The sequence below is a fragment of the Microcaecilia unicolor genome, chromosome 6 (assembly GCF_901765095.1).
Source record: "Microcaecilia unicolor chromosome 6, aMicUni1.1, whole genome shotgun sequence".
Classification (NCBI taxonomy): Eukaryota; Metazoa; Chordata; class Amphibia; order Gymnophiona; family Siphonopidae; genus Microcaecilia; species Microcaecilia unicolor.
Window position 1 is genome coordinate 7911954 of NC_044036.1, and position 26571 is coordinate 7938524.

General features: G+C 45.8%; 1 protein-coding gene across 4 annotated transcripts in view; it reads right to left on the reverse strand.

Moving 5' to 3' along the window:
• Window positions 1-4252: 4252 nt before the first annotated feature.
• Window positions 4253-26571, reverse strand: part of KIF2C (kinesin family member 2C) — a 121944-nt gene continuing 99625 nt past the window's right edge. For all 4 annotated transcript variants that reach the window (XM_030207222.1, XM_030207220.1, XM_030207221.1 and 1 more), the window contains 5 exons: window positions 24641-24708; window positions 10738-10852; window positions 10391-10504; window positions 7326-7449; window positions 4253-6035 (listed from right to left, as the gene is read on the reverse strand). In XM_030207222.1, coding sequence (XP_030063082.1) covers window positions 5953-6035; window positions 7326-7449; window positions 10391-10504; window positions 10738-10852; window positions 24641-24708 — 504 coding nt within the window. In that variant the 3' untranslated portion in view covers window positions 4253-5952. The remainder of the gene's footprint in view (window positions 6036-7325; window positions 7450-10390; window positions 10505-10737; window positions 10853-24640; window positions 24709-26571) is intronic.

Here is a 26571-nt window from a genome sequence, read left to right on the forward strand (position 1 = left end):
CAAGCCAAATGCAAAGCGGAGATAAGGAGGGCAAAAAAGGACTTTGAGAAGAAATTAGCGTTGGAAGCAAAAATACATAGTAAAAATTTTTTTAGATACATTAAAAGCAGGAAACCGGCCAAAGAGTCGGTTGGGCCGCTGGACGAAAATGGTGTTAAAGGGGCGATCAAGGAGGACAAAGCCGTAGCGGAGAAATTAAATGAATTCTTTGCTTCGGTCTTCACCGAGGAGGATTTGGGGGGGACACCGGTGCCGGAAAGAATATTTGAAGCGGGGGAGTCGGAGAAACTAAACAAATTCTCTGTAACCTTGGAGGATGTAATGGGTCAGTTCAGCAAGCTGAAGAGTAGTAAATCACCGGGACCTGATGGTATTCATCCCAGAGTATTAATAGAACTAAAAAATGAACTTGCGGAGCTACTGTTAGAAATATGCAATCTGTCCCTAAAATCGAGTGTAATACCGGAAGACTGGAGGGTAGCCAATGTTACTCCGATTTTTAAGAAGGGTTCCAGAGGAGATCTGGGAAATTATAGACCGGTGAGTCTGACGTCGGTGCCGGGCAAGATGGTGGAGGCTATTATTAAGAATAAAATTGCAGAGCATATACAAAAACATGGACTGATGAGACAAAGTCAGCACGGATTTAGTGAAGGGAAGTCTTGCCTCACCAATCTAATGCATTTTTTTGAGGGGGTAAGCAAACATGTGGACAATGGGGAGCCGGTTGATATTGTATATCTGGATTTTCAGAAGGCGTTTGACAAAGTGCCGCACGAAAGACTCCTGAAGAAATTGCAGAGTCATGGAATCGGAGGTAGGGTACTATTATGGATTAAGAACTGGTTGAAAGATAGGAAGCAGAGAGTAGAATTGCGTGGCCAGTATTCTCAGTGGAGGAGGGTAGTTAGTGGGGTCCCGCAGGGGTCTGTGCTGGGTCCGTTGCTTTTTAATGTATTTATAAATGACCTAGAGATGGGAATAACTAGTGAGGTAATTAAATTCGCCGATGACACAAAATTATTCAGGGTCGTCAAGTCGCAGGAGGAATGTGAACGATTACAGGAGGACCTTGCGAGACTGGGAGAATGGGCGTGCAAGTGGCAGATGAAGTTCAATGTTGACAAGTGCAAAGTGATGCATGTGGGTAAGAGGAACCCGAATTATAGCTACGTCTTGCAAGGTTCCACGTTAGGAGTTACGGATCAAGAAAGGGATCTGGGTGTCGTCGTCGATGATACGCTGAAACCTTCTGCTCAGTGTGCTGCTGCGGCTAGGAAAGCGAATAGAATGTTGGGTGTTATTAGGAAGGGTATGGAGTCCAGGTGTGCGGATGTTATAATGCCGTTGTATCGCTCCATGGTGCGACCGCACCTGGAGTATTGTGTTCAGTACTGGTCTCCGTATCTCAAAAAAGATATAGTAGAATTGGAAAAGGTACAGCGAAGGGCGACGAAAATGATAGTGGGGATGGGACGACTTTCCTATGAAGAGAGGCTGAGAAGGCTAGGGCTTTTCAGCTTGGAGAAGAGACGGCTGAGGGGAGATATGATAGAAGTGTATAAAATAATGAGTGGAATGGATCGGGTGGATGTGAAGCGACTGTTCACGCTATCCAAAAATACTAGGACTAGAGGGCATGAGTTGAAGCTACAGTGTGGTAAATTTAAAACGAATCGGAGAAAATTTTTCTTCACCCAACGTGTAATTAGACTCTGGAATTCGTTGCCGGAGAACGTGGTACGGGCGGTTAGCTTGACAGAGTTTAAAAAGGGGTTAGATAGATTCCTAAAGGACAAGTCCATAGACCGCTATTAAATGGACTTGGAAAAATTCCGCATTTTTAGGTATAACTTGTCTGGAATGTTTTTACGTTTAAGGAGCGTGCCAGGTGCCCTTGACCTGGATTGGCCACTGTCGGTGACAGGATGCTGGGCTAGATGGACCTTTGGTCTTTCCCAGTATGGCACTACTTATGTACTTATGATTTTAGCAGCGAGCATAGCGGCCTGATATGTCTTCCTCCCAAAAGAGTCCGAGGTTCTAGATTCATTGCCTGGGGGTGCTGAGGCATAGTCGTAGCAGTTAAGGGATGAAAAAAGGCTCACCCTCCCCTTATTGTCAAACAGACCAAATTGGAACATGCCATTTTTATTCAGATTTACCTAGATTTGTCAAATAAGTGGTTTTAACAGCCAACTAAGTTTATGTTCTATAATTTCTTTCTTAGAATGATAAAGATTTGGAAAGAAGGAACAGATTTATTTGAAATCCGTTACATTTGTACCCCACATTTTCCCACCTAGTTGCAGGCTCAATGTGGCTTACATAGTACCGTAGAGGCATTAGCACAAAGAAGGGGCAGCTCTAAAAGGGAAGGGAAATGGGACTATGTACTGCCTTTATATGGTTTTTGCAACTACAGTCAAAGTGGTTTACATGTTATATACAGGTACTTATATGTACCTGGGGCAATGGAAGGTTAAATGACTTGGCCAGAGTTACATTAAAGTAGCTGAAAGGCAGGGGGTGTGAGGAAGAGGAACACTCAGATTGTAGTAGAAAGAGATTATACTCTCATCCACACAGGTGTACTCTATAGACCTTCAAGAAGAATATGGGCAGACTTAGGCAGGTGGGAAGGTGTCTTCAATCAACTGGATGTGATTTGGAGTATCCCATCTATAAAGTAGAAGAAAGAGTCCTTCACCATGTTTCTAAGGACAGCCCTTTGAAGGAATCCACCAGAGAAGCATTGCTGCTGGGTTTAATGTTCACACATGGAGACAGTGCATCTACTAAGCAAGTGGCACCCACCTAGGCAACAGTGATCACTGCACAGTATGATTTGATAAGAGGTAAAGTGGAGTCCAGTCACACTAGAGTCAGGGGCCCAATGCTCAAAACCAAAATCAATGTTAAAAAGCATTTAGCACCTGATGTGTGTACACATTATGCATAGAGGATGGTCAGTTTGAGAGCTCACTTCTTGATGGCTATTTGGCAGACCTTAAGTGTCTTTGTCTTATACTTTTGGTCAGAGAGGCTACAATATATACAATACAGAAAACTCCTCTTCATGGGTGCTTTAGAATAGGAATGTGAAGCCACAGCATAACCAGCACAAAACAAGATGTTATACAGGCCACTATTCATGAAAAACTCAAACAAGTTTAGTTTCACAATACATAAATGTAAATACCTTCAAATAAGATGGGCGCTAATTTTGAACAGTATACAAATCAATCAAGCCCTTTGACATCAAAAATATGCTGCTTTAGAGCAGAGGTTAAAGCTTCAAACAAGATTCCCCACTGAAATCCCAATGCTCCATTGCCTGCATTTAGAGGTAAATAGAAACCATTTGCTATTCTCCAGGCACAGACAGCTGTGGGATCATTTCAGGCATACAATGAAGGACTCAATAAAAGTAGAGTACCCTCTTTCCCACATCTACTTGTAGAGGAGTGTGGTAGCCGTGTTAGTCCACTCTTAAGGTTATCAATAGAAATCAAACAAAATAAAACATGGAAAAGAAAATAAGATGATACCTTTTTTATTGGACATAACTTCTTAATACATTTCTTGATTTGCTTTCGAAGGTTGCCCTTCTTCCTCAGATTGGAAATAAGCAAATGTGCTAGTTGACAGTGTATATAAGTGAAAACATTCAAGCATTACTATGACAGTCTGACAGGGTGGGAGGATGGGGGTGGGTCGGAGGTATGCATGGGGACATCAAAGCGTATCACCTATCCACACCCATATCACCTATCCACACCCATCCTGTTAGAATATCAATGATATGCTTTGATGTCCCCATGCATACCTCCGACCCACCCCCATCCTCCCACCCTGTCAGACTGTCATAGTAATGCTTGAAGGTTTTCACTTATATACACTGTCAGCTAGCACATTTGCTTATTTCCGATCTGACGAAGAAGGGCAACCTTCGAAAGCTAATCAAGAAATGTATTAAGTTATGTCCAATAAAAAAGGTATCTTATTTTCTTTTCCATGTTTTATTTTGTTTGATTTCTATTGATAACCACATCTACTTGAAACTACAGATTTGCTGTTTAACCCTGTGTACACTCTGCATACATAACTGACCTCCATGGCACCATTCCATTTAATCCTATTCATCCTTGACCTGCCTATTAACCCACTTATGATGTGTTTTTATGTTCAGACAGGTTAATCTGTACTTTGGGAAGATGCTACCACAGGCGCACAGAATGAACACATTAATTCTTTATTCACAAACCAAACATTAAAAAAAGTAACTTGATCCATTGAAACAAGGAGACAGGTTAATTTACATACTGATTTAGAAATTGCAGTTATTTAAGAGCAGACTCTAGACAAAGCAATGATTCCTATACATGGTAGAAACCAGAAAGCCTGGTCCTATAGAATTCTGGACTGGACCCAAGGCACGTAGTGAACACTATTGCTCCAAAGAAGTGATGTCTTGAGAGAGGGCATTCCTTTCCTCCTGTGACCTCTTGGGACATCTGTTTCCACTACATGTAGAAAAATATTATGAAAGCAAGCTCATAAGTTACAGTGGAAATCAGTTTTTGTACATGCTTTAATAAATGCTTCTGGTACCTATGGTACCTTCTCCCCACCTCATTTTTGTCTATTGTAACAACGATAATATAAATAAATGCCATTGAGGTACAGCAAAAAGCTTTATGATCTGCAAATAAGAAGCAGAAGTAGTTTTCATATTACAATTTTTTTTCTTTTTAACTATATATCATTCAGAGAAGTTTGGCTTAAACATTCTCACTTACATTTTAGAGCTCATGATAAAAAAGTCTTTGTACATTTTAAAACTAACTAGTAATTTTTTCTAGTCTAGTACATATCCAGTATTGGCCCAAAACACTGCTGCTTTTGTAGGTTTAGATACCCACATTTTAAAAAAAATTACATGAGGTAAAAGGAGCCAAGCTGTCCTCATGCACCTTGTCAGAAAGGAGGGAGCAATATTTGTTGGTCCTTAAACGTATCACAAAAAAATAAATAAAGAAAAGGCTGTTACTGGCAAGTTATGTTTAAACTGGCTGACTCCAACTCTGTGAACAGCAGCAAAAGGTTCCAATTTATAGTCTTAACCCAGACAAATCTGGAGTTTCTCTTGCAGCCATATGCGCAAGGAGCATGTCCACTTCAGTTCTCATTTCAGCGGCTATTGCCAGCCTTTTACCATCATGAAACATATCAGCCATTCTTAAGGATTATGTAGCTTAAGAGACCAGTGAAGGAACAAAAGCACATCTGGACTGGTTTGTGTGGCTCTCAATACAAATTCACAGGGCTGAGCACTTTCATGTGCCATGAAGTCAAGGGCTAAGCCAGTCCTGTAGCTTCAAATACATCTTTTTTTGGTTTTTGTGTACTTTTTAAAGCTGGACCAACAATAGCATCTTTAAGTGCCACAAAGCTAAACCAGCAGGAATGGAAGAGTCAGGTCTTTCAAATTCCCCCCCCCTAACTCATCCCAGTATCTATAACGAGTGCAGTAAAGAAACAATATGATTAATCTCTCAACATGATCTCAAAGCACATTTTTAGGACAGCATTACATGATAATGGCTGCACCTGAACATGCATGACCTAGGTAGAGGGTGATATACAGAGTGAAAGCAGAACTAGAGATAGAAAAGCCAAGTACACCAAAGGACCAACTGGGCATTCAAAAAGCTGATAAACATCTGCCATCATCTTACCATAAAAACAGCAAAATCAACATTATTCAAAGAGCCAACATGCCTGGATATGATCCTGTACAGGAACCTGCCAACAGCAGCTTCAGTCTGAGGTGACTTAAAAAAGGCTGTTACATGGACATTATAGACAGACAAGACGGGACAGAAAGAAGTAAGAAATTACAGTCATAAACCAGATAAACTATTCAGTTTTTTCTTTTTCTTTTTTTATTTATTCAGGCCGTCTCTTCTTATTAATCTGTTTACTGGATTGTTCTTCCATCTGCAGGGCAAGGCGTAGGGCATTTGTACTTTCTGCAAAACAAAGACAAGTTAGTGGTACAGGTTGGAAGAGGTGGTCCATGCAGAAGTTGAACCCAAGTGTTTAATTTTAGTTTTTTGTCACCCACTGTCGAAGCATTTTTTTTTTTTTTTTTTTAATATGGAATGTTATGATCCTTCTTGTAGAGAGATCATTTTACCATGTCAGAATTCACAACTGTCTGCTGTTCACTTTATACGTTTTTGCACCTAGGAGGTAGTGGGGATAGGCAAATGAAGATTGTTTTCAGCTGTTCCTGAGAAGCCGTCAATTTGCCACTAATCTAGAATGTCACAGCTCTGGAGGGGATAATACTTTTACACCAGTATTTGCTTGCAACCCAGTATATTCCCTCACAGCAGGTTAACATTAGGTGGTACAATCAAGGATTCCTGGTCTCCCAAGCCCATATGCATCACGTTTCAAAATAGCTCCAACTGGAGTGCACCTGTATGGGTAAAAGTCCCTGCTGCAATTACTAAATGCAGATCTGTTCTACCAAATACTGATGTGTAGGGCTAATGCTCCAATAAGGCATGGAATTTGACTTTTGCCAATACTTGCACTTCAGAAGGAAAATGCCTGTTGCTTGGTTGATGCAAAGAAAGAAGTGGGGATGGGATTTGATATACCGCCTCTGGTTACAATCAAAGCGGTTTACATATTATATGCAGGTACTTATTTTGTACCTGGGGCAATGGCAGGTTAAGTTACTTGCTCAAAGTCACAAGGAGCTGCAGATACTAGATTGACAGTGGGCAACAAGAAGACATCACACTGACACCAGACTGCTTGTAGCCCTGAGACAGTGCTGATAACAAAATGACAAAAAGCACAGCTCAGCTGGACTTCAATAATCTATTCATAACTGCTCACCTACACCTCATGGATCAGCACTGGAACACTGTCATGCACTGCTGTTCCCAAGGGAGGCGAATGGCTCCTTAACCCAGATCATAAGACACTTTGGGGTAAAACAAGCAGGTGACACTTATTCTGTGTCTTAGCGAAGTGCATGTTCATTCCAGTATCTGAATTTACTTTTATTCTATAATATTCTAGTTATTTATGACTTCATTCTTGTAAATAGAAAATGTATGTACATGAAAAATAAGAATGTGTATTTTTAGTAGGTATAAACAGATTAAAAAGAACGAAAATTCTGAACAGTTCATTTGGTACGTAACAATTTAGTATTTGCACTTGTCTACCTTTACTGGCCAGTAGGGGCTGGTGTGAATTGCTGCTCTGTTCCTACACACCCTTAGCAGAGCAATACAAACCTCCTAGAGCCAGCAGCATACGGGATCGCTCCTGGATAAGGTATTCCATCTGGTTTACAAACTTCTCTAGATCATAGTCTGGCTGCTCTGTCATTTCTAACAGTTCTGTCCATTCTGGATCCTTCTGTAGCTCAGAACAGCAAAAAACAGATGTTTACTTGCAGCATCATATCAAGAAACTGACAAGTCTAAGATGTAATACTGTCAATTCTAAACCCATATTTCCTTTCATGTTCAGTTTTAAGCTTAATTTACTTCTGGTGGAGATGACCTGGATGCCACAGAACTGCCTAGCGAGAGAGACAGCAGAGTAAAAAGATCTGTAGAATATTTTACTAAAATGTACCTAGCACTGCCCTAGAGGGCTCCACAGCCACTCAGGCCATTACATTTGTTGTGTATAAACAATAATGTTGTCTTAAGAGTGGCTGCCTCCCATCTGTGCATAAGAGGAGCTCTGGGAGAAGGTCCAGAGACATACTACTTATTTCTATAGCGCTACAAGGCATACGCAGCACTGTACACCATACACAAAAAGACAGTCCCTGCTCAAAGAGCTTACAATCTAGATAAGACAGGTAAACATAGTAAACATAGTAGATGACGGCAGAAAAAGACCTGCACGGTCCATCCAGTCTGCCCAAGAAGATAAAGTCATGTGTGCTACTTTTTTATTTGTGCCTGTCCTCTTCAGGGCACAGACCGTATAAGTCTGGCCAGCCCTATCCCCGCCTCCCAACCACCAACCCCGCCTCCCAACCACCAGCTCTGGCACAGACCTTATAAGTCTGCCCAGCACTATCCCCGCCTCCCAACTACCAGTCCCGCCTCCCACCACCAGCTCTGGCACAGACTGTATAAGTCTGCCCAGCACTATCCCCGCCTCCCAACTACCAGTCCCGCCTCCCACCACCAGCTCTGGCACAGACTGTATAAGTCTGCCTAGCACTATCCCTGCCTCCCACCACCGGCTCTGGCACAGACTGTATAAGTCTGGCCAGCCCTATCCCCGCCTCCCAACCACCAACCCCGCCTCCCAACCACCAGCTCTGGCACAGACCTTATAAGTCTGCCCAGCACTATCCCCGCCTCCCAACTACCAGTCCCGCCTCCCACCACCAGCTCTGGCACAGACTGTATAAGTCTGCCCAGCACTATCCCCGCCTCCCAACCACCAACCCCGCCTCCCAACCACCAGCTCTGGCACAGACCTTATAAGTCTGCCCAGCACTATCCCCGCCTCCCAACTACCAGTCCCGCCTCCCACCACCAGCTCTGGCACAGACTGTATAAGTCTGCCTAGCACTATCCCTGCCTCCCACCACCGGCTCTGGCACAGACTGTATAAGTCTGGCCAGCCCTATCCCCGCCTCCCAACCACCAACCCCGCCTCCCAACCACCAGCTCTGGCACAGACCTTATAAGTCTGCCCAGCACTATCCCCGCCTCCCAACTACCAGTCCCGCCTCCCACCACCAGCTCTGGCACAGACTGTATAAGTCTGCCCAGCACTATCCCTGCCTCCCACCACCGGCTCTGGCACAGACTGTATAAGTCTGCCTAGCACTATCCCTGCCTCCCACCACCAGCTCTGGCACAGACTGTATAAGTCTGGCCAGCCCTATCCCCGCCTCCCAACCACCAACCCCGCCTCCCAACCACCAGCTCTGGCACAGACCTTATAAGTCTGCCCAGCACTATCCCCGCCTCCCAACTACCAGTCCCGCCTCCCACCACCAGCTCTGGCACAGACTGTATAAGTCTGCCCAGCACTATCCCCGCCTCCCAACCACCAACCCCGCCTCCCAACCACCAGCTCTGGCACAGACCTTATAAGTCTGCCCAGCACTATCCCCGCCTCCCAACTACCAGTCCCGCCTCCCACCACCAGCTCTGGCACAGACTGTATAAGTCTGCCTAGCACTATCCCTGCCTCCCACCACCGGCTCTGGCACAGACCGTATAAGTCTGTCCAGCACTATCCCCACCGCCCAACCACCAGCCCCGGCACAGACAGGTAAACAGACAGAACAATAAGGCTAAGGGAATAAAGAGGTGAGGATAAAAGGACAGGACAAGTGAGCAGTGGTTAAAAAAGCAGTGGTAGATGTGGGCTTTAAGTTTGGACTTGAAAACGGCCAAGGACGGGGCTAGACATACAGGCTTGGGTAGTCTATTCCAGGCGAGAGGTGCAGCAAGATAAAAGGAACGGAGTCTGGAATTAGCAGTAGAGAAGGGGACAGATAAGAGATTTATCTACAGAATGGAGTACCTGAATGGGGGGGCGTAGGGAGAGACAAGAGTGGAGAGGTACTGGGGAGCGGCAGAGCGAATGCACTTCTAGGTCAATAAGAGAAGTTTGAATTGAATGTGGAAACGGATAGGGAGTCAGTGAAGTGACTTAAGGAGAGGGCTAATGTGAGCATAGCGAATTTGGTGGAAAATGAGTCACGCAGTAGAGTTTTGGACTGATTGAAGAGGAGAGAGATGGCTAAGAGGTAGGCCGGTGATAAGCACGTTACAATAATCAAGACGAGAGGTGATAAGAGTATGGATAAGGGTTCTGGTAGAGTGCTCAGAGATGAAGGGACGGATTTTGCTGATGTTATAGAGAAAGAAACGACAGGTTTTGACAATCTGCTGAATGTGAGCAGAGAAGGAGAGAGAGGAGTCAAAGATGACCCCAAGGTTACGAGCTGATGAGACAGGGAGAATGATAGTGCCATCCACAGAAATAGAGAAAGGGGGGAGAGGAGAGGTAGGTTTAGGGGGAAAGATGAGAAGCTCGGTTTTGGCCATGTTAAGTTTCAGATGACATTGAGACATCCAAGCAGCGATATCAGATAGGCAGGCTGTAACATTGGTCTGGGTGCTGGTTGAGATTTCGGGGGTAGAGAGGTAGATTTGGGAGTCATCAGCATAGAGATGGTATTGAAAGCCATGTGATGATATCAGATCAAACCTGATCTACTTGGGGATAGTGTGACAGTTGGTATGAAGAATCCCTGAATTACCCCCTCCCCTCAAAATTTCCACGGAGTGTGTAATTCATGTATTGTCATTACCTGGATTACTTCTCTAAGCTCCTCCACAGCTTTTTCCTCTAGTTCACTAATCCGGTTCATCACATCATGGAAACTTGATATATGCATGGACAGCTCTTCATCCTTCAGCAAAAGCTAAAGCAAAACAAAGAATTTCATCTCTAGACAGTTTCACTCATCTATATTTTCCCCCCTCTTTCTGTTAGCAGTGTAAGATCAGAGGTGCAAGACTAGTCTGTGATGGTTTAAAAAAAAAAAAAAAATCAGATGCAAGGAAGAGATCAGAAATTTGACATTTGTGCAGTCAGCTTAAGTACTTGCAAGAAGTCTCTGGTCTCATGCTTATAAAAGTACTGAGCTGCAGATACCTCATCTTCCAGTAGTGATTTTCCCCCGCTGGACACTGAGCCATTGCTATCCTCCGTCTCCATCTTATTAGGGCTCTCTCTAGTTCCTTCGCTGTGAGGATTCAGCTCTTTCACTCTGAGAAATACAGATCTTATTGCAGTTAGGCTCATATAGTCATGCACAGTGCAAATTCACTCAACATGTAATTAACTCTGGAATTTGTTGTCAAAGAATGTAGTAAAAGCAGTTAGCTTAGTGGGGTTTAAAGGTTTGGATGGCTTCCTAAAGAAAAAGTCCATAGACCATTATTAAAATGGACATGGGGAAAATCCACTGTTTATTTCTAGAATAAGCAGCATAAAATGTACTGTTTTGGGATCTTGTCAGGTACTTGTGACCTGGATTGGCCACTGTTGAAAACAGGAGGCTGGGGTTGATGGACCTTTGGTCTGTCCCAGTATAGCAATACTTATGTACACCGTCAGTCTGCGTAGATACAACCCTTTCAAACTCCACAAGAAATTCTGTGAACACTAAGCTTATGTGAGGCCAAAAGGCAGTATGCAGTACAGGAGCTGGTATTTCCCCCATGCTGAATCAAATATTCACATAGATGCATCCCAGTCACAGAAGTTAGGCGGTCTTTAAGTCCAGAGAAAATAATCAGTCTCCCTTTTGGAAAAAGGAAACTTAAGTTGCCTAGGGAAACAATCCTGGACATCTTACTAGAAACTTGTTCAAGGCCCTTAGGTCTACGATAAGGCAAAATCCCCCATCTGATTAGGAAAAACGAGCTCCTTGGTAAGTTATCTCCCGATGTCAAAAGTGATCACAATGTTGTGGGCAGTTTGGTGCGGACAGTATCTTAGATGGAAGATTTTTAGAACTCATTGATGGGAGAAAAGGGGCCATTGTTTTATGAGAAACAATAGCCTCCTTCCTACTGGAAGGTTGTCCAACGTAAATACTGGAACACTGGCTATGTTCTTGTAAAGGCAGTCTAACTCTCTGGTTTTGTCTGCCAAACTGGTTGAATCTTCTGGGTCCTCTATGGAATAAGAGCAAGAACCCTCCTGATTGGTACCCTCCCTTTTGTTTTTCCCAATCTCCTGGAAGAGAGACAGAGTCAGAAGTGGGCCTAAAGAGGGTCTTAAGGGTATTCCCTATACTGCTTGAAGGGGGTAGTAGCATCTTCAAATTTATCTCCAAAGAGAATCAAGCTTTCCTGCACATCTTAAGTCTGAAGCCCAGAGCATGAGTGCCTCCAGTGTCAACACCAATAGAGGTTCTTGATGTTGTATCGAAATTATAGGTCATTTGGACCCTGTATTTTCTGCACTTCCCTGATCCACAAGTAAAAGCTGCCTGGCAAGGGCATCAAAACTCCAATACTGCACACAATGTTCCACAAGAACATGCCCCAAAAGAATTGCTAAAAAACTATGTGGGACGTGAGAAGTTCTGAAACTCCCCTAAAAGATGCCAATGTTAGGGGACATCAGGAGTACATCTTGGAACTTTGGCTCTTTTGAGTGATTTGTACACTATGGAATGCCGAAGAAGCTGTTGCTTCTCAAATTCGAGAGCCTTCAGGATTCTATACAGTCAAGTTATTTGAAGAAGGTGCTATGGGGGGTGTGGGAGCTCATCCATTTTCATGTGTCTCCTTAAGGATTCTGTGAAAATCACTGTCAACTTCCTCGGGCACAGGTGGGAATTGGGGGAATTGGAAGATGTCCAATTGTGGGTTGATAAATTAGAAGATGTCCAATATTTCTGGCCTGTGTTCCTTCTCTCTAAAACAGCATGGCTTGAGGTGTTTCCTGCACACACACAAAACACACAATGAAACATAGGAACCAGCTCTGTGGGTGCTTGAGCACCACCATTAATATATGCCCAGAGAGGAGTTATTGCCACTGGGCTAAAAAGTTGGATCTTATGCAATGAAAGAATTCCTCAGGAGGGGATTCTCTCATGCGGTGAGATGGGTCTGGTGGTAAATCAGCTGAACCCTCCTCAGAGAAGACATCTGGCTCAATCCCAGCAGTGTTCAAAATCAGACCCTGAAAACTACTTTAGTGGAGATGTCTGGGTCTCTGTCTTGACCTACTGACACTGGTGTCAGATTTTATGAGGAGGTAGGAGGCGATGCTGCTAACTGCCTAAATGCATGTGTTTGTCCACTTCTACAGCGCAGCCACTGCCTAACTGGTGCCTAGAAGGCGAGCACAGAGCAGGACAAACTGGTGGGCCTGAGTAGAGATTGGGTGTAGATACACCCCTGGCACGAGTCAATAAATCAGCTGGCTCACACACTGCATCATATCAAAGCCATAGCGTTAAGCCAAAACAAAGAACTCCACCTGCAAGTGTGCCATTGACAAAGGTGTGGGAATACAGTAGGCGTGACAATACTGTCTTGAGTCATTGAGATGCCATGGCTAAGGCAAAGATGAGAGGCTCATGCTAGGGTTACAGAGGACAGATGACCTCTGTGCTGTGCTCCAATGTCCATGCACCACAAATCATCAGCAATAAAGTTTCATAGTAACATAGTAAATGTCAGCAGATAAAGAGCTGCACAGTCCATCCAGTCTGCCCAAAGTGACCAGAGTTGTATCTGGCACTCTGGAAAGGTTCCACGTCATGATTAAACAATGGTATACATAATCACTCACTCTCCCTCCCTCCCTATTCTGGGGCACAGAGTCTGCCCAGCACCAGTCCTACTTAACAGGAGTTGCCGAAGCCCATTCTAGCCTTGATCCTAGATAGGCAATATGGTCTAATGTAATCATGAATTTGTAGATGGCACTAGTCCAATGAGAGGTTCAAGGCGGTTAACAAAAGAGTAACAAACACTGAGGAATTACAGCAAAGTAAATACAAATGGTCTTTACCAGACTATTTTTCTAGTTTGTTTTCTTTCTATTTAGGGGATGAAGACAGCAGAAGTCTGCCCAGCATTGGTCTTCCTTCCCAATCTCTGAAGCTGCTATCAAAGCTCACTCCAGCTATGAAGTCAGTTAAGTTTTGCTTTAATTGGATTCCATCTTTTTTCTATACAGAGATCCTGTTTATCCTATGAATTCTGTCATTTTTGTCTTCATAACCTCTTATGGGAGGGCATTCTAGGCATCCACCCTCCCCCACAAAACTTTCAGTGAGAAACCATTTCCTGACATTGCTCCAGTCTCCCACCCTGCAACCTCAAATCCATGACCTCTAGTTCTACTGCTTCCCATCTCTGAAAAAGATTAAATACTTAGAGGTGTTAATAAGCAAGCTAATGTCTACATCATGTCCCCCTATTCCTCCTTTCTAGGGCATACATAGTCAGGTCTTCGTCTCTTTTCATACATCTTTTGGCATAAGCCCCATATCATTTGTTGCCTCTCTGAGCCGCCTCAAGTCTTTTCTTGTCCTTATTGAGATACTGTATCCAAAACAGAACACAATACTCCAAATGGGACCTCACCAATGACTTGTACAGGGGCATTAACACCTTTCTTCTACTGCATATGCCTCTATACAGCCTAGCATCCTTTTGGCTACAGCCACTGCCTTGTCACATTGTTTTGTTACCTTAAGATCCTCCGACACTATGATTCCAAGGTCCCTCTCCTTGTCTGTACTCAGCCACTCGCCCTCTAGCAAATACATCTTTCATGAGTTTCTACACACCATGTGCATCTCTACACTTCTTTGCATTACGTTTTAGTTACCAAAAACAAACCATTCTTCTAATCTTTTTAGAACACTTCATGTTGTCCACTCCCTCTGGGGTGTCCACTCTTTTGAAGGGTTAGAAGGAAAAAAGTTTGCATTTTTGCAGAGGACATGAAGATTTGTAACAATGCCACTCAAATATATTGAATAGAATTGGCCCCAGTACTGATCCTTGAGGTACTCTACTACTCACCTTTCTTTCCTTTGAGTGACTTCCATTCACCACTTTGGGTCCAAACTTCAGCCCATTCAGTTTGTTCACAAGCCTCCTATGATGAACCATGCAAAAGGCTTTACTAAAATCTAAATAGACATCTGGCAAATGCCCTTGATCCAGTTCTCTGGTCATCCAGTCAAAGAAATCCGATTTGACAATTTTCCTTTGAGAAAACCACGTTGCCGCGATCTTGTAAATCGCTGATTTCCAGGAATTTTACTATCCTTTTCTTTGGCAGTACCTCCCATTATATTCCCAGCCACCGAAATGAGGCTTACCAACCTGTACTTTATCACTTCTGTGACCATTTTTGCAGAGGGACCACATCTGCTCTTCTCCAATCCCGTGGAACTTGATTTATTATACAAATCTTTAAGAGGGCCCACCAGAACCTAAGATCCTTCAATATCCTTGGGTGTATCTCATCCAACCCATGGCTTTGTCCACTTTCAATTTTTCCTATTCATAAACACTTTTCCATGAACAGTATGATATCTAATCCACTCTCATATATACTTTTGTCAACTGAAAGGACGTTCTGCAGGATTTTCTTCTGTGAACACCTTTTCTTCATCACTCTCCTCATATTGGTTCTCAGCTGCTTTCAGTCTTATAATTCCATTTCTAGCCTTCCCTTCGCCAATATAGCTGAAAAGGTTCTCACCTGTCTCTAGCCATTTTTTTCTTCTGTCTGCACTTTCACCAGCTGTATTTCTCTTGAGCTATGTATTATTTTGTGTTCTTTTGCATTCTGTATTTCATAAATGCCACCTGTTTTGCTTTTAGTCTTTCAGATAGAGAGGTGTGGTAGCCGTGTTAGTCCACTCTTAAAGGTTATCAATAGAAATCAAACAAAATAAAACATGGAAAAGAATAAGATGATATCTTTTTTTATTGGACAAATAAAATCGAAAGCTAATCAAGAAATGTATTAAGTTATGTCCAATAAAAAAGGTAAAATTATGTATAATCATACCTGATAATTTTCTTTCCATTAATCATAGCTGATCAATCCATAGACTGGTGGGTTGTGTCCATCTACCAGCAGGTGGAGATAGAGAGCAAACTTTTGCCTCCCTATATGTGGTCATGTGCTGCTGGAAACTCCTCAGTATGTCGATATCAAAGCTCCATCCGCAGGACTCAGCACTTAGAGAATTACACCCACGAAGGGACACTCTGCCCAGCTCACCACCGCCGAAACGGGGGAGGGGAATTAACCCAGCTCATCCCCACACAAGTGGGGGAGGGGAATCCGTCCAGCTCATCCCCGCGGAGCGGGGGAGGGACACCACACCCGCCGATGCGGGGGGGATCTGGCTTATCCTGCAACCGCAACCGCGGGAGGAGCTGACTGACCCTAACACCGCCGAAGCGGGAGGGGTACAAAGCTGCCCTACAGCCGCACGAAGCGGGAGGGAGTGCCGGCAGAATTTATGTCTCAATCCAGCCCCGTAGAACGGGGGGGAGAGGAATGCAGCAGCTCACTGTAACACAAACTCGTCTCAACTCTTGAAGAATCCAAGTGAAAAAACTTGAACACGAAGTCTTTCTGAAGTAACTGAAGACTAAACTTGAACCTGAAATGCAACCAGAATAAAAACAGTACAGATATCTGGGAGGGGCTATGGATTGATCAGCTATGATTAATGGAAAGAAAATTATCAGGTATGATTATACATAATTTTACCTTCCATATCATCAAGCTGATCAATCCATAGACTGGTGGGATGTACCGAAGCAGTACACACCCAGGGCGGGACATTGAAATCCCTGACCTCAACACTGAAGCTCCAAACCGGGCCTCCGCCCGTGCAGCCACCGTCAAACGGTAATGCTTGGAGAATGTATGAGCCGAAGCCCAAGTTGCCGCCTTGCATATCTCTTCCAAGGAGACGGATCCGGCCTCTGCCATCGAGGCCGCCTGAGCTCTCGTGGAGTGAGCCTTCAGCTGGATAGGCGGCACCTTCCTTGCGGCCACATAAGCCGCTGCAATGGCTTCCTTGACCCATCTTGCCACTGTAGGCTTAGCAGCCTGCAGACCCTTACGAGGACCTGCAAACAGAACAAACAGATGATCCGATTTCCGGAAATCATTGGTCACTTCCAAGTATCTGATGATGACTCGCCTCACATCCAGATATTTAAGAGCAGAGTACTCCTCTGGGTAGTCCTCCCTACGAAAGGAAGGGAGACAGAGCTGCTGATTCACATGGAAGCGAGAAACAATCTTGGGCAGAAAGGAAGGCACTGTGCGAATAGTCACTCCTGCCTCAGTGAACTGCAGAAAAGGCTCTCGACATGAGAGCGCCTGGAGCTCGGAAACTCTTCTGGCTGAAGTGATAGCCACCAAAAAGACTGCTTTCCACGTCAGGTCTTTCAGAGATGCCCTTGACAAGGGTTCAAAAGGCGGCTTCTGCAATGCTCTTAGCACCAGGTTGAGATTCCACGCAGGCACCACTGAGTGCAGAGGAGGGCGCAGGTGATTAACTCCCTTGAGAAAGCGCACCACATCTGGCTGCGAAGCCAGGGAAGCACCCTTCAGGCGGCCCCTGAAGCAAGCCAGAGCCGCTACCTGGACTTTAAGGGAACTGAGCGACAGGCCTTTCTCCAGACCTTCTTGCAGGAATGCCAACACTGAAGAAATTGGAGCAGTGAAGGGAGAAAGTGAGCCTGCTTCACACCACGCTGCAAATATACGCCAAACCCTGGCGTAAGCAGTAGAAGTAGAGCGCTTCCTCGCTCTTAGCATAGTGGCGATGACCTTGTCTGAGAAGCCTTTCTTCCTCAGACGCTGCCGCTCAATAGCCAGGCCGTAAGACCAAAGGGGGAGGGATCCTCCATCACCACGGGACCCTGATGTAACAGGCCCTGCTCCACTGACAGCCGCAGAGGATCGTCGACTGAGAGCCTGATCAAGTCCGCATACCAGGGACGTCTGGGCCAATCCGGACCCACCAGGATTACCCTGCCGGGATGCTTTGCCACCCGGTCTAGCACCCTGCCCACCATGGGCCAGGGCGGGAACACATAGAGGAGCTCTTGCGTCGGCCACTGTTGGAGAAGAGCATCTACTCCCAGGGATCGAGGGTCCCGTCCTCTGCTGAAAAAGCGCGGCACTTGGCAATTGGCCGATGACGCCATCAGATCTAGGCTCGGCCGGCCCCAGCGCTTCGTGATGTCCAAGAACGCCTGAGCAGATAGTTGCCAGTCTCCGGGCTCCCAGGTATGGCGACTGAGAAAGTCCGCCTTGACATTCATGACTCCGGCAATGTGGGCCGCAGAAAGCTGCTCCAGGTTCGCTTCCGCCCACTGGCAAAGATTCATAGCCTCCTTGGCTAGAGGGGCGCTCTTGGTACCTCCCTGGCGGTTGACATAGGCCACAGCCGTGGCATTGTCTGACAGGACCCGTACAGGCTTCAACACCAGTACCGGGATGAACTCCAAAAGCGCCAACCGAATGGCTCTGAGTTCCAGGAGGTTGATAGACCACTTTGCCTCTGCAGGAGACCAGAGCCCCTGCGCTGTCCTTCCCAAGCAGTGGGCTCCCCAGCCCAACAAAGAGGCGTCCGTCGTGACGACAATCCACTCTGGGGTCACCAGAGGCATTCCCGCAGACAACTTGTCTGTCTGCATCCACCAGCTCAGCGCCTTGCGCACTGCTGGGTCCAAGGGAAGGCGCACAGCATAATCCTCCGACATCGGAGTCCAGCGCCGCAGCAAAGATTGTTGAAGTGGTCTCATATGAGCCCTGGCCCAGGGCACTACTTCCATCGCGGCCGTCATAGAGCCCAACAGCTGCACATAGTCCCAAGCCCGAGGAGGAGAGGCTACTAGGAACTGGTCCACCTGAGCCTGAAGTTTGACAATCCGATTGTCTGGCAGGAACACTCTGCCCACGTGGGTGTCGAATCGAACTCCCAGGTACTCCAGGGACTGAGTCGGGCGCAGCTGGCTCTTCTCCCAGTTGATGATCCATCCCAGGGAGCTCAAAAGAGCAACTACCCGGTTCACAGCTTTGCCGCACTCTGCATAAGAGGGGGCTCGGATCAACCAGTCGTCCAGATAAGGATGGACTTGTACCCCTTCCTTTCGTAGGAAGGCCGCGATGACCACCATTACTTTGGAAAAGGTCCGCGGAGCAGTAGCCAACCCGAATGGGAGGGCTCTGAACTGGAAGTGTCGTCCCAGGACTGCAAAACGCAGAAAGCGTTGATGAGGAGGCCAGATGGGAATATGCAGGTACGCTTCCTTGATGTCCAAGGATGCCAGGAACTCTCCTGCCTTCACTGCCGCTATAACAGAGCGGAGAGTCTCCATGCGAAAGTGCCGCACTTTCAAGGCCCGATTGACCCCTTTGAGGTCGAGGATAGGCCGGACAGAACCTCCTTTCTTTGGTACCACAAAGTAAATGGAGTAACGTCCCTTGCCAAGCTGACTTTCTGGCACCGGAACGACCGCGCCCAGGCGGATCAGATTGTCCAAGGTCTGCTGCACTGCCACAGCTTTGACCGGAGACTTGCAGGGAGAGAGTACGAACCCGTCCTTTAAGGGTCGGCAGAACTCTAGCTTGTAGCCGTCTCTGATGACTTCCAGCACCCACGCTTCTGAAGTTATTGTGGTCCACTCGCCCAGAAACGAGGACAGCCGCCCTCCAATCTGCACTGGGGCGTGGACCAAGGCCCCGTCATTGGGTACGAGACCCTGGGGGAGGACCGGAGGGAGCACCTCCGGGACGGCGGTCTCTGCGAAAGGAATGCTGCTTGGGGGAGAAATTCCTCTTGAAGGAAGAAGGGGCAGAGGAGCCCGACTTGCCCGGGCGGTACCGACGGGCTTCCTGCAACCGTCCTCTAAAGGTACCGGGACGAGTACTAGCCCGAGCCCTGACCTCTGGTAATTTCTTGCCCTTAGACGTGCCGAGATCGGTCACGATTTTGTCCAGCTCGACCCCAAAGAGCAGCTTGCCTTTATAAGGCAATCTAGCCAGGCGGGATTTAGAGGCGTGGTCAGCAGACCAATGTTTCAGCCAAAGCCACCGCCGCGCAGAGATTGTCTGAGCCATGCCTTTAGCTGAGGCCCTCAAGACATCATACAGCAAGTCTGCCAAATAGGCTAAGCCCGATTCCAGGGCCGGCCAATCAGCCCTCAAGGAATGATCCGAGGGGGAAGCCCGCTGCACCATAGTCAGGCACGCCCTGGCCACATAGGAGCCGCAAACTGAGGCCTGCAAACTTAAAGCAGCCGCCTCAAAGGACGACCTTAAGGCCGCCTCCAATCTTCTGTCTTGGGCGTCCTTTAGGGCCGTGCCACCTTCCACCGGCAAAGCCGTTTTCTTAGTCACCGCAGTGATTAAAGAATCCACGGTAGGCCACAGATAGGCCTCACGTTCACTCACAGCCAAAGGATAGAGGCGGGACATAGCCCTAGCCACTTTAAGGCTCGCTTCCGGGACATCCCATTGAGCCGAAATTAAGGTGTGCATGGCATCATGCACGTGGAAGGTTCTAGGCGGGCGCTTCGTCCCCAGCATAATGGCAGAGCCAACAGGGGCTGAGGGAGAGACGTCCTCCGGAGAGGAAATCTTCAAAGTGTCCATGGCCTGTAACCACAGGTTGGGCAAATCCTCTGGGCTAAAAAACCGCGCTGCAGAGGGGTCATCCGCTCCATCCGAGCGGGGATCTATCTCCTCCAAGGAATCCGCAAAGGACCGTTGGGAGACCTCAGACACGCTGCCCTCATCTACATCGGAGGAGACAAAGTCCTCCAAGGCCTGGGAATCAACCCGAGGGCGTTTACCTCTGGGAACCTCAACCTCTTTACCAGAAGAGGGAGCAGGGGCAGCATTTTGCATGAGGAAAGCCTGATGCAGCAGCAAAACAAACTCGGGGGAGAAACCCCCCAGACTGTGCACTTCCGCAGCCTGGGCAACAGCCCTAGACGCACCCTCAACCGGCGCTCGCAAGAGCGGGGGAGAGACATGCTGCGCATCCAAAATGGCGTCCGGCGCGACACTCCGCGAAGGAGCCGCGCGGGAAGAACGGCGCTTAACTTTAGCCGCTTTTGTGCCGTCGCTCAAATTAAGGGCGTTCATGGCATTAATGTCTCCAACCTCAAGGGCGGCCCACGAAGAAGCCGTCCGAGCCGCGTGGCCGGCCAAGATGGCGGAGGCGAGGAGCGGGGGATGGGCGTTTATGGCGGGAAAAACTGCCACGCCAGAGGAAGGACCGGGACATTCATCGGTCACTAAACTGTCACCCATCAAGGGCGAATCAGGCTGTAAAACCCCCGCATCCCCTCTAGAAGCGCTCCAGCGATCCGGGGAGCGACCCTTTGCGCCCTCGCCCTCCGACGCCATATGCCACGAGGAGAAGAATCGGGGAACCCCCTGCCCGCTATAAAAAAGTAAAATTACCTGCTTGCCGCTCCGAGCTGTAACGAACTGGTGTCCCAGTGAGTAGCTGCAATGAACGTTTAAATAAACGTCGAAATAAACGCCTTTAAGGACGTTTAAAATTTTTTTTTTTTTTTTTTTTTTTTTTAACGGAGCCAGCGGGAGGGGGGAGAAAAGGAGGGACCTGGCACCACCAGGTTTGCACTTGCTCAAAAGAGCCCTCAACCCCAGGCCTCAACAAAACCTAAGGATTAGGCTTGGAGGCCTAGCCAGAGCTGCTGCTGTGTGTGACCACCACCTGCTGAGATAGAGAACATACTGAGGAGTTTCCGGCAGCACATGACCACATATAGGGAGGCAAAAGTTTGCTCTCTATCTCCACCTGCTGGTAGATGGACACAACCCACCAGTCTATGGATTGATCAGCTTGATGATATGGAAGGTATTTTCTTTTCCATGTTTTATTTTGTTTTATTTCTATTGATAGTCTTTCAGATGAATCTTTCCTTTTCTTCAGGCCTTAATGACCGACCCCGATCGCCGCTATTGATGCTTAATGTTGAGGGTGAGCAATGCACTTTCAATGCAGACAATCCCAGTGTCCAAAGCTCCTCTGCAGTGACCAGTGCTTCTAATGCTGAAAATCAATGGATAACAGCATAATAGCAATACTGGTTCAGATCAATGGTCCATCTAGCCCAGTATCCTACTTCCAAAAGTGGCCAATCCAGGTCACAAGTACCTGGTAGAAACCCAATTGGTACCATTCTAAGCTACCAGTCCCAAGGTAAGCAGTGGCTTCTCAGCCTCAATTTAATTTTATGCTAATTTTCAAAACTAGAGATCTCTAATATCTGTGAACACATTTTACAACAAGAAATCAGTCAGGCCCCAGGCATTGCAGTTTTTTGAAAAAAATCGACCCCCCCCCCCCCCCAAACCAAAGTCCCCCTCCTGAGCCAATGCCCCCCCCCTCCCGCCATTCCTACCTTATAAAGACCTGGAGGTCTAGTGGCATCATCGGGACAGGAAGAAACCACACTCATTCCTACCCTTGCTGCTGATCTATCACAATGGCTGCTGGGACCTCTACAGGAGGTCCTGAAAGCCATTTTGCAACTGGAACCAGCATGGACAGGAGCAAGTCTCTTGCCTGTGCTGGTTCCAATCAGTACCTCCCATGGCAATCTCACATGGCTTCTGCTCAATGGTCCCAGGCACCACTGAGATGGAGCAACAGCATGGAGCAGAAAGTGGGGTTTATTCCTGTCCCCCAAAACAGAACTAGACCACCAGGTCTTCCTAAAGCTGACCAGGGTAGGGCCTGTGGGATTTTTTTTTTTTTTTTTGGGGGGGGGGGGGGGGGAGGAGTGAATTTCAGTCAAAAATGCACAGACATTTTTGTCCAAAGTCCAAACCTGGATTTTGGTCCCAAATCTGAAACCCAAATTCAGTCAGCCTCTACTTAAAATCAAACCACTATTTTGACAAAAAACAAAACAAAATAAAAAAACCAACCCTTACTGGGAGCCAAAGGTTCTCAATGGAGGCCTACATTGTGCTGACTACAGAAAACTAAAAGAAACTTGAAAATGGCTAAAAGCCTTGAGATGCCACTGAAGGAGAGAGAAGGGGGCAACTGGAGCAGAAACGCTTGAACACCCCAAGCACAAGAGAAAATTCCTTGATTGTGTCCAGGGAAGGGTAATTGCCATTGGGTTTAGCACCCCTTCCTCAATAATATTTGAGACGTTAGTTCTAGGAACTAAGGGCAAAAAAAAAAAAAAAAACTTTACAATAAAGTTACTTAAAATTAAAAGAAATCATGCCTTGATATGAGTTCTGGTGCCATGCGACTGACTCCACAAGCAGAAAACTACTACTACTATTTAACATTTCTAAAGCGCTACCAGGGTTACGCAGCGCTGTACAATTCAAACATAGAAGGACAGTCCCTGCTCAAGGAGCTTACAATCTAAAAGACAGGTGTACAATAATCTATAGACAAGTGTCCAGTCAAAGACAAGTGTAGATTCCGAATAATAGGGCATACTATATTTCACGGACGGTTAGGTGCCGAAAGCAGCATTGAAGAGGTGAGCTTTAAGCAGAGATTTGAAGATGGGTAGGGAAGGGGCTTGGCGTAGGGGTTGAGGAAGATTGTTCCAGGCATAGGGTGAGGCAAGGCAGAATGAGCGGAGCCTGGAGTTGGCAGTGGTGGAGAAGGGAACTGAAAGGAGGGATTTGTCCTGGGAGCGGAGGTTACGGGCGGGAACATAGGGAAAACTGATGTGGTCCTGCAAAACTCCTTGAGTGGAATAGCCTAGTGGTTAGAGCACTGGTCTTGACATCCAGAGGTGGCCGGTTCAAATCCCACTGCTGCTCCCTGTAATCTTGGGCAAGTCACTTAACCCTTCATGCTCCAGGGACAGGGAAATACCTAGTGTACTTGAATATAACTGAATATAACTACTAAAAAAGGTGTGAGCAAATCTAAATAAAATAAATAGGGAAGTGAAGAATGTGGTGAAGCAGCTCAAAAGCTTCAATTTCTAAACTGGAGAAGGTTTCCCATGGTAATGCCACCTATGCCATGAAGGCTTCCTATCCCATTTGTTTTTACAGAAGTAGCATATCAGCTCCCATTTATATTCCTACAGATTAAAGCAATCCTCCAGAATACCAATTATAAAGTCAGCCTTACACCAAGTACATGAAAACAAGCGATTTAAAGATTTTTAAGTCTGTTCATGGGGCCAGCATGGCCGCAGGCAACACTGCCATCATGTGGAATGTCCCAACAGGCCTGGGGATACTGCAGTAGTGGGCATCATTGTTTAGGATGATGCTTGATGGATGGATTTAGAGTTCATGACCAGGGTTGTGGAGTAAGATCTAGTACATGGCTCCGAGCTTTAGGACTACTGCTTTAATGATCGTCTTGGAGTATTGGAAGGGTATGCTTTAAAATGTTGGTGGGTGGGGGAGACACACCCAAATACTTGAGATCTGGCACCATGAGCCTTTGTTCACAGCACTGGTTGACAGTTGGAAGGAAATGAAATATTAAGGAAAAACCCTTATCACTGTACATCAGGATTGTGTTGGGATAGTGGTGGATGACTGCAAGACCCCTACTCCACCTCTGGAAACTTTGTACCCATGACTAAGTGGGACTACCACCGAATTAACTCCAGTGCCCAGAATTGTTTTTGTTCAGACATCATATGACTTACAGGTTTGCTGCCTTTGACTGGAGAAACAAGTCAGGAATCTAGTAATCTGATAAATGGACAGATCAAATATTGCATTCTATTGAAGATAAGCAGCAGCTTATCAGGAAGTATTTTAGAATGCCTAGAACTAAAAATTGCTGGTTAAATGGAAAAAGTAGCAAGGATAAAGGTTGGCGTTGAACACTGCTAAACTGAAAATCATTATGATAGTGAAATGGCTTCTGTAAATATAAGACATCAGGACAAAATACAAATGGGTATGAATGCTGTAAAGCATCGAGCAGTAGGTAGACCCTTACAGCTAACATGCTGGGGAAATTGCCCCAGTTTTTGAAGTGTGTACGTACCTGTCTGCGTATCTGAGAGTGTTGAGGGTGTATTCACATGAAGCCATACCAGGGGATATCATGGCAATCTGAAATGGGATCAAGCAGGATGTTAAAAATGTCAACACTTCCTGACAAATCCAAAAGTTCCCTAAATGGTGTAAAAATTGCCTAATCAAAATGGTTTACAATAGAATGAAATACAAAAGAAAAAAAAATCCCAAACCAAAAAAAACCCACCAAGCTACTATAAAACCAGCTATACTATAAGTCTCAAAATATACCAATTTTAACCACATTTAATAAGAAAAGTTTTCTGCCTTTTCCTAAAGGATAAGGTACCAATTTCTTCTAAATGTTTATCTAATATATTCCAGTAAACTGGTCCTATAATGCTAAAAGCTCACTCTACCTTATTTTTGGATAAGAAGACAAAAACATTGTCACAAAATGCGCAGTCACCCATCTGGGGTTACCGTGCGGACACTGAAGAGGGTCTATCCCCACCCCAGCACAAATCCGCCTACACCTGCCGCTTGTGCTCTACACTAGCACCCTCCTCGTACTGGCTGGGTCACAACCGCCTCTGGGCGAAGTCTTCTGCTCAAATTATCCCCAGTGATTTCTAGGTTACTGGGGCCACACCCCCAGTGGACCCACAGTTCCCAGAAAGTACTCTCAGGCCCAACACAAACCACCAGGATTCTTTATCAGTCCAAACTGGCAGAGGCAATAAACTAAATATTTGTCTTAAAAATTAAACAATGAACAAAAAAATGTGCAATCAGCAAACAGTAGCAGGTAACTGAAATATGGATCAATTATAACACTAACTAAACATTTGTTTACTTTCTAAGAAGTACCTGGGAAGATCAGGACATATAACTGTTTGTTTACTGAGCCACAGCAAAAAGATCCTGCTCTCTTTTCTTCCTAAGACTGGAGCAAAAGCCAATATTCTCCAAATGAAAATGAGCTCCTGTGCTAAAACTAAAAAAAACACGTTAATTTCTCTGTAACAGCTTTACAGCAAAGAAACACCACCTGCTGGCCAAAGAGGAAAAATATACTTTGTTCTATAATTTTAGCTATAATGCTATAATGTTCTATTTCAGGTATGCTGCACTATTCCCCACCCCCCCATCTTTGCTTTTTGTGTGCTGCTGCTTCCCTAACCACAAAACTCTGATAAGACTCTCATTGCTGTGGCACCTGTCTTGTTACAAATATATCCAATGGAATAGAAGGTGTGGCAAGCACCCCAATAAACCCAATTATCACTCTCTGGTGTATGTGTAGGACTTCCGATTGGTTCAGAGAGGAAGAGGTGATGAGGAACTTCGGTACTATAAAAAGTGCTGGATATGCAAGATAAACTTGGAATAGCCCTCCAACAAGAGGGATCCTTGCTCAGGAGGTATATTCCCCCGGGAAATATTCTTTCCTATTACGCCCCATTACAACCACTAGGTGAGAATTATATCCTTGCAGCTAAGTCGTCTTTCTTCTCTTCCTTTCATTAGTGTGGCTTTGTAACTTTCTTTAAACAAGTCCAGTGATATTTCCTGGCTCTAAATCTTCTATCTTCCTTCCTCTTTTCTCTAAGACAGAAAACATTTTTACAAACTGCCTAAGTAGCATTATTAGATTTTTGTAATACTTCTCATGCCTGTCAGTGATAACAGCTCCTGTTGCAGTAAGCAATAAAAACAACTCTTATTTCTACCTTTACTTTTGTCTTATTTCTAAGAATAGCACAGACTCCATTCAGCATTAATAAACACCACCTGCTTGCCAAAGAGGAGAAATGTACTTCAAGACAATTAATGCAGAAACCACTTTCTAGCCTCTACTCTCTCCATAGCTCCACTACCAGTGCCTTTCTCCCTGTTCCAGTTCCTTTTTTTTCTAGCCTTTTAGAGTAGCATTCTCACTCCAAAGCAGTAACCCCT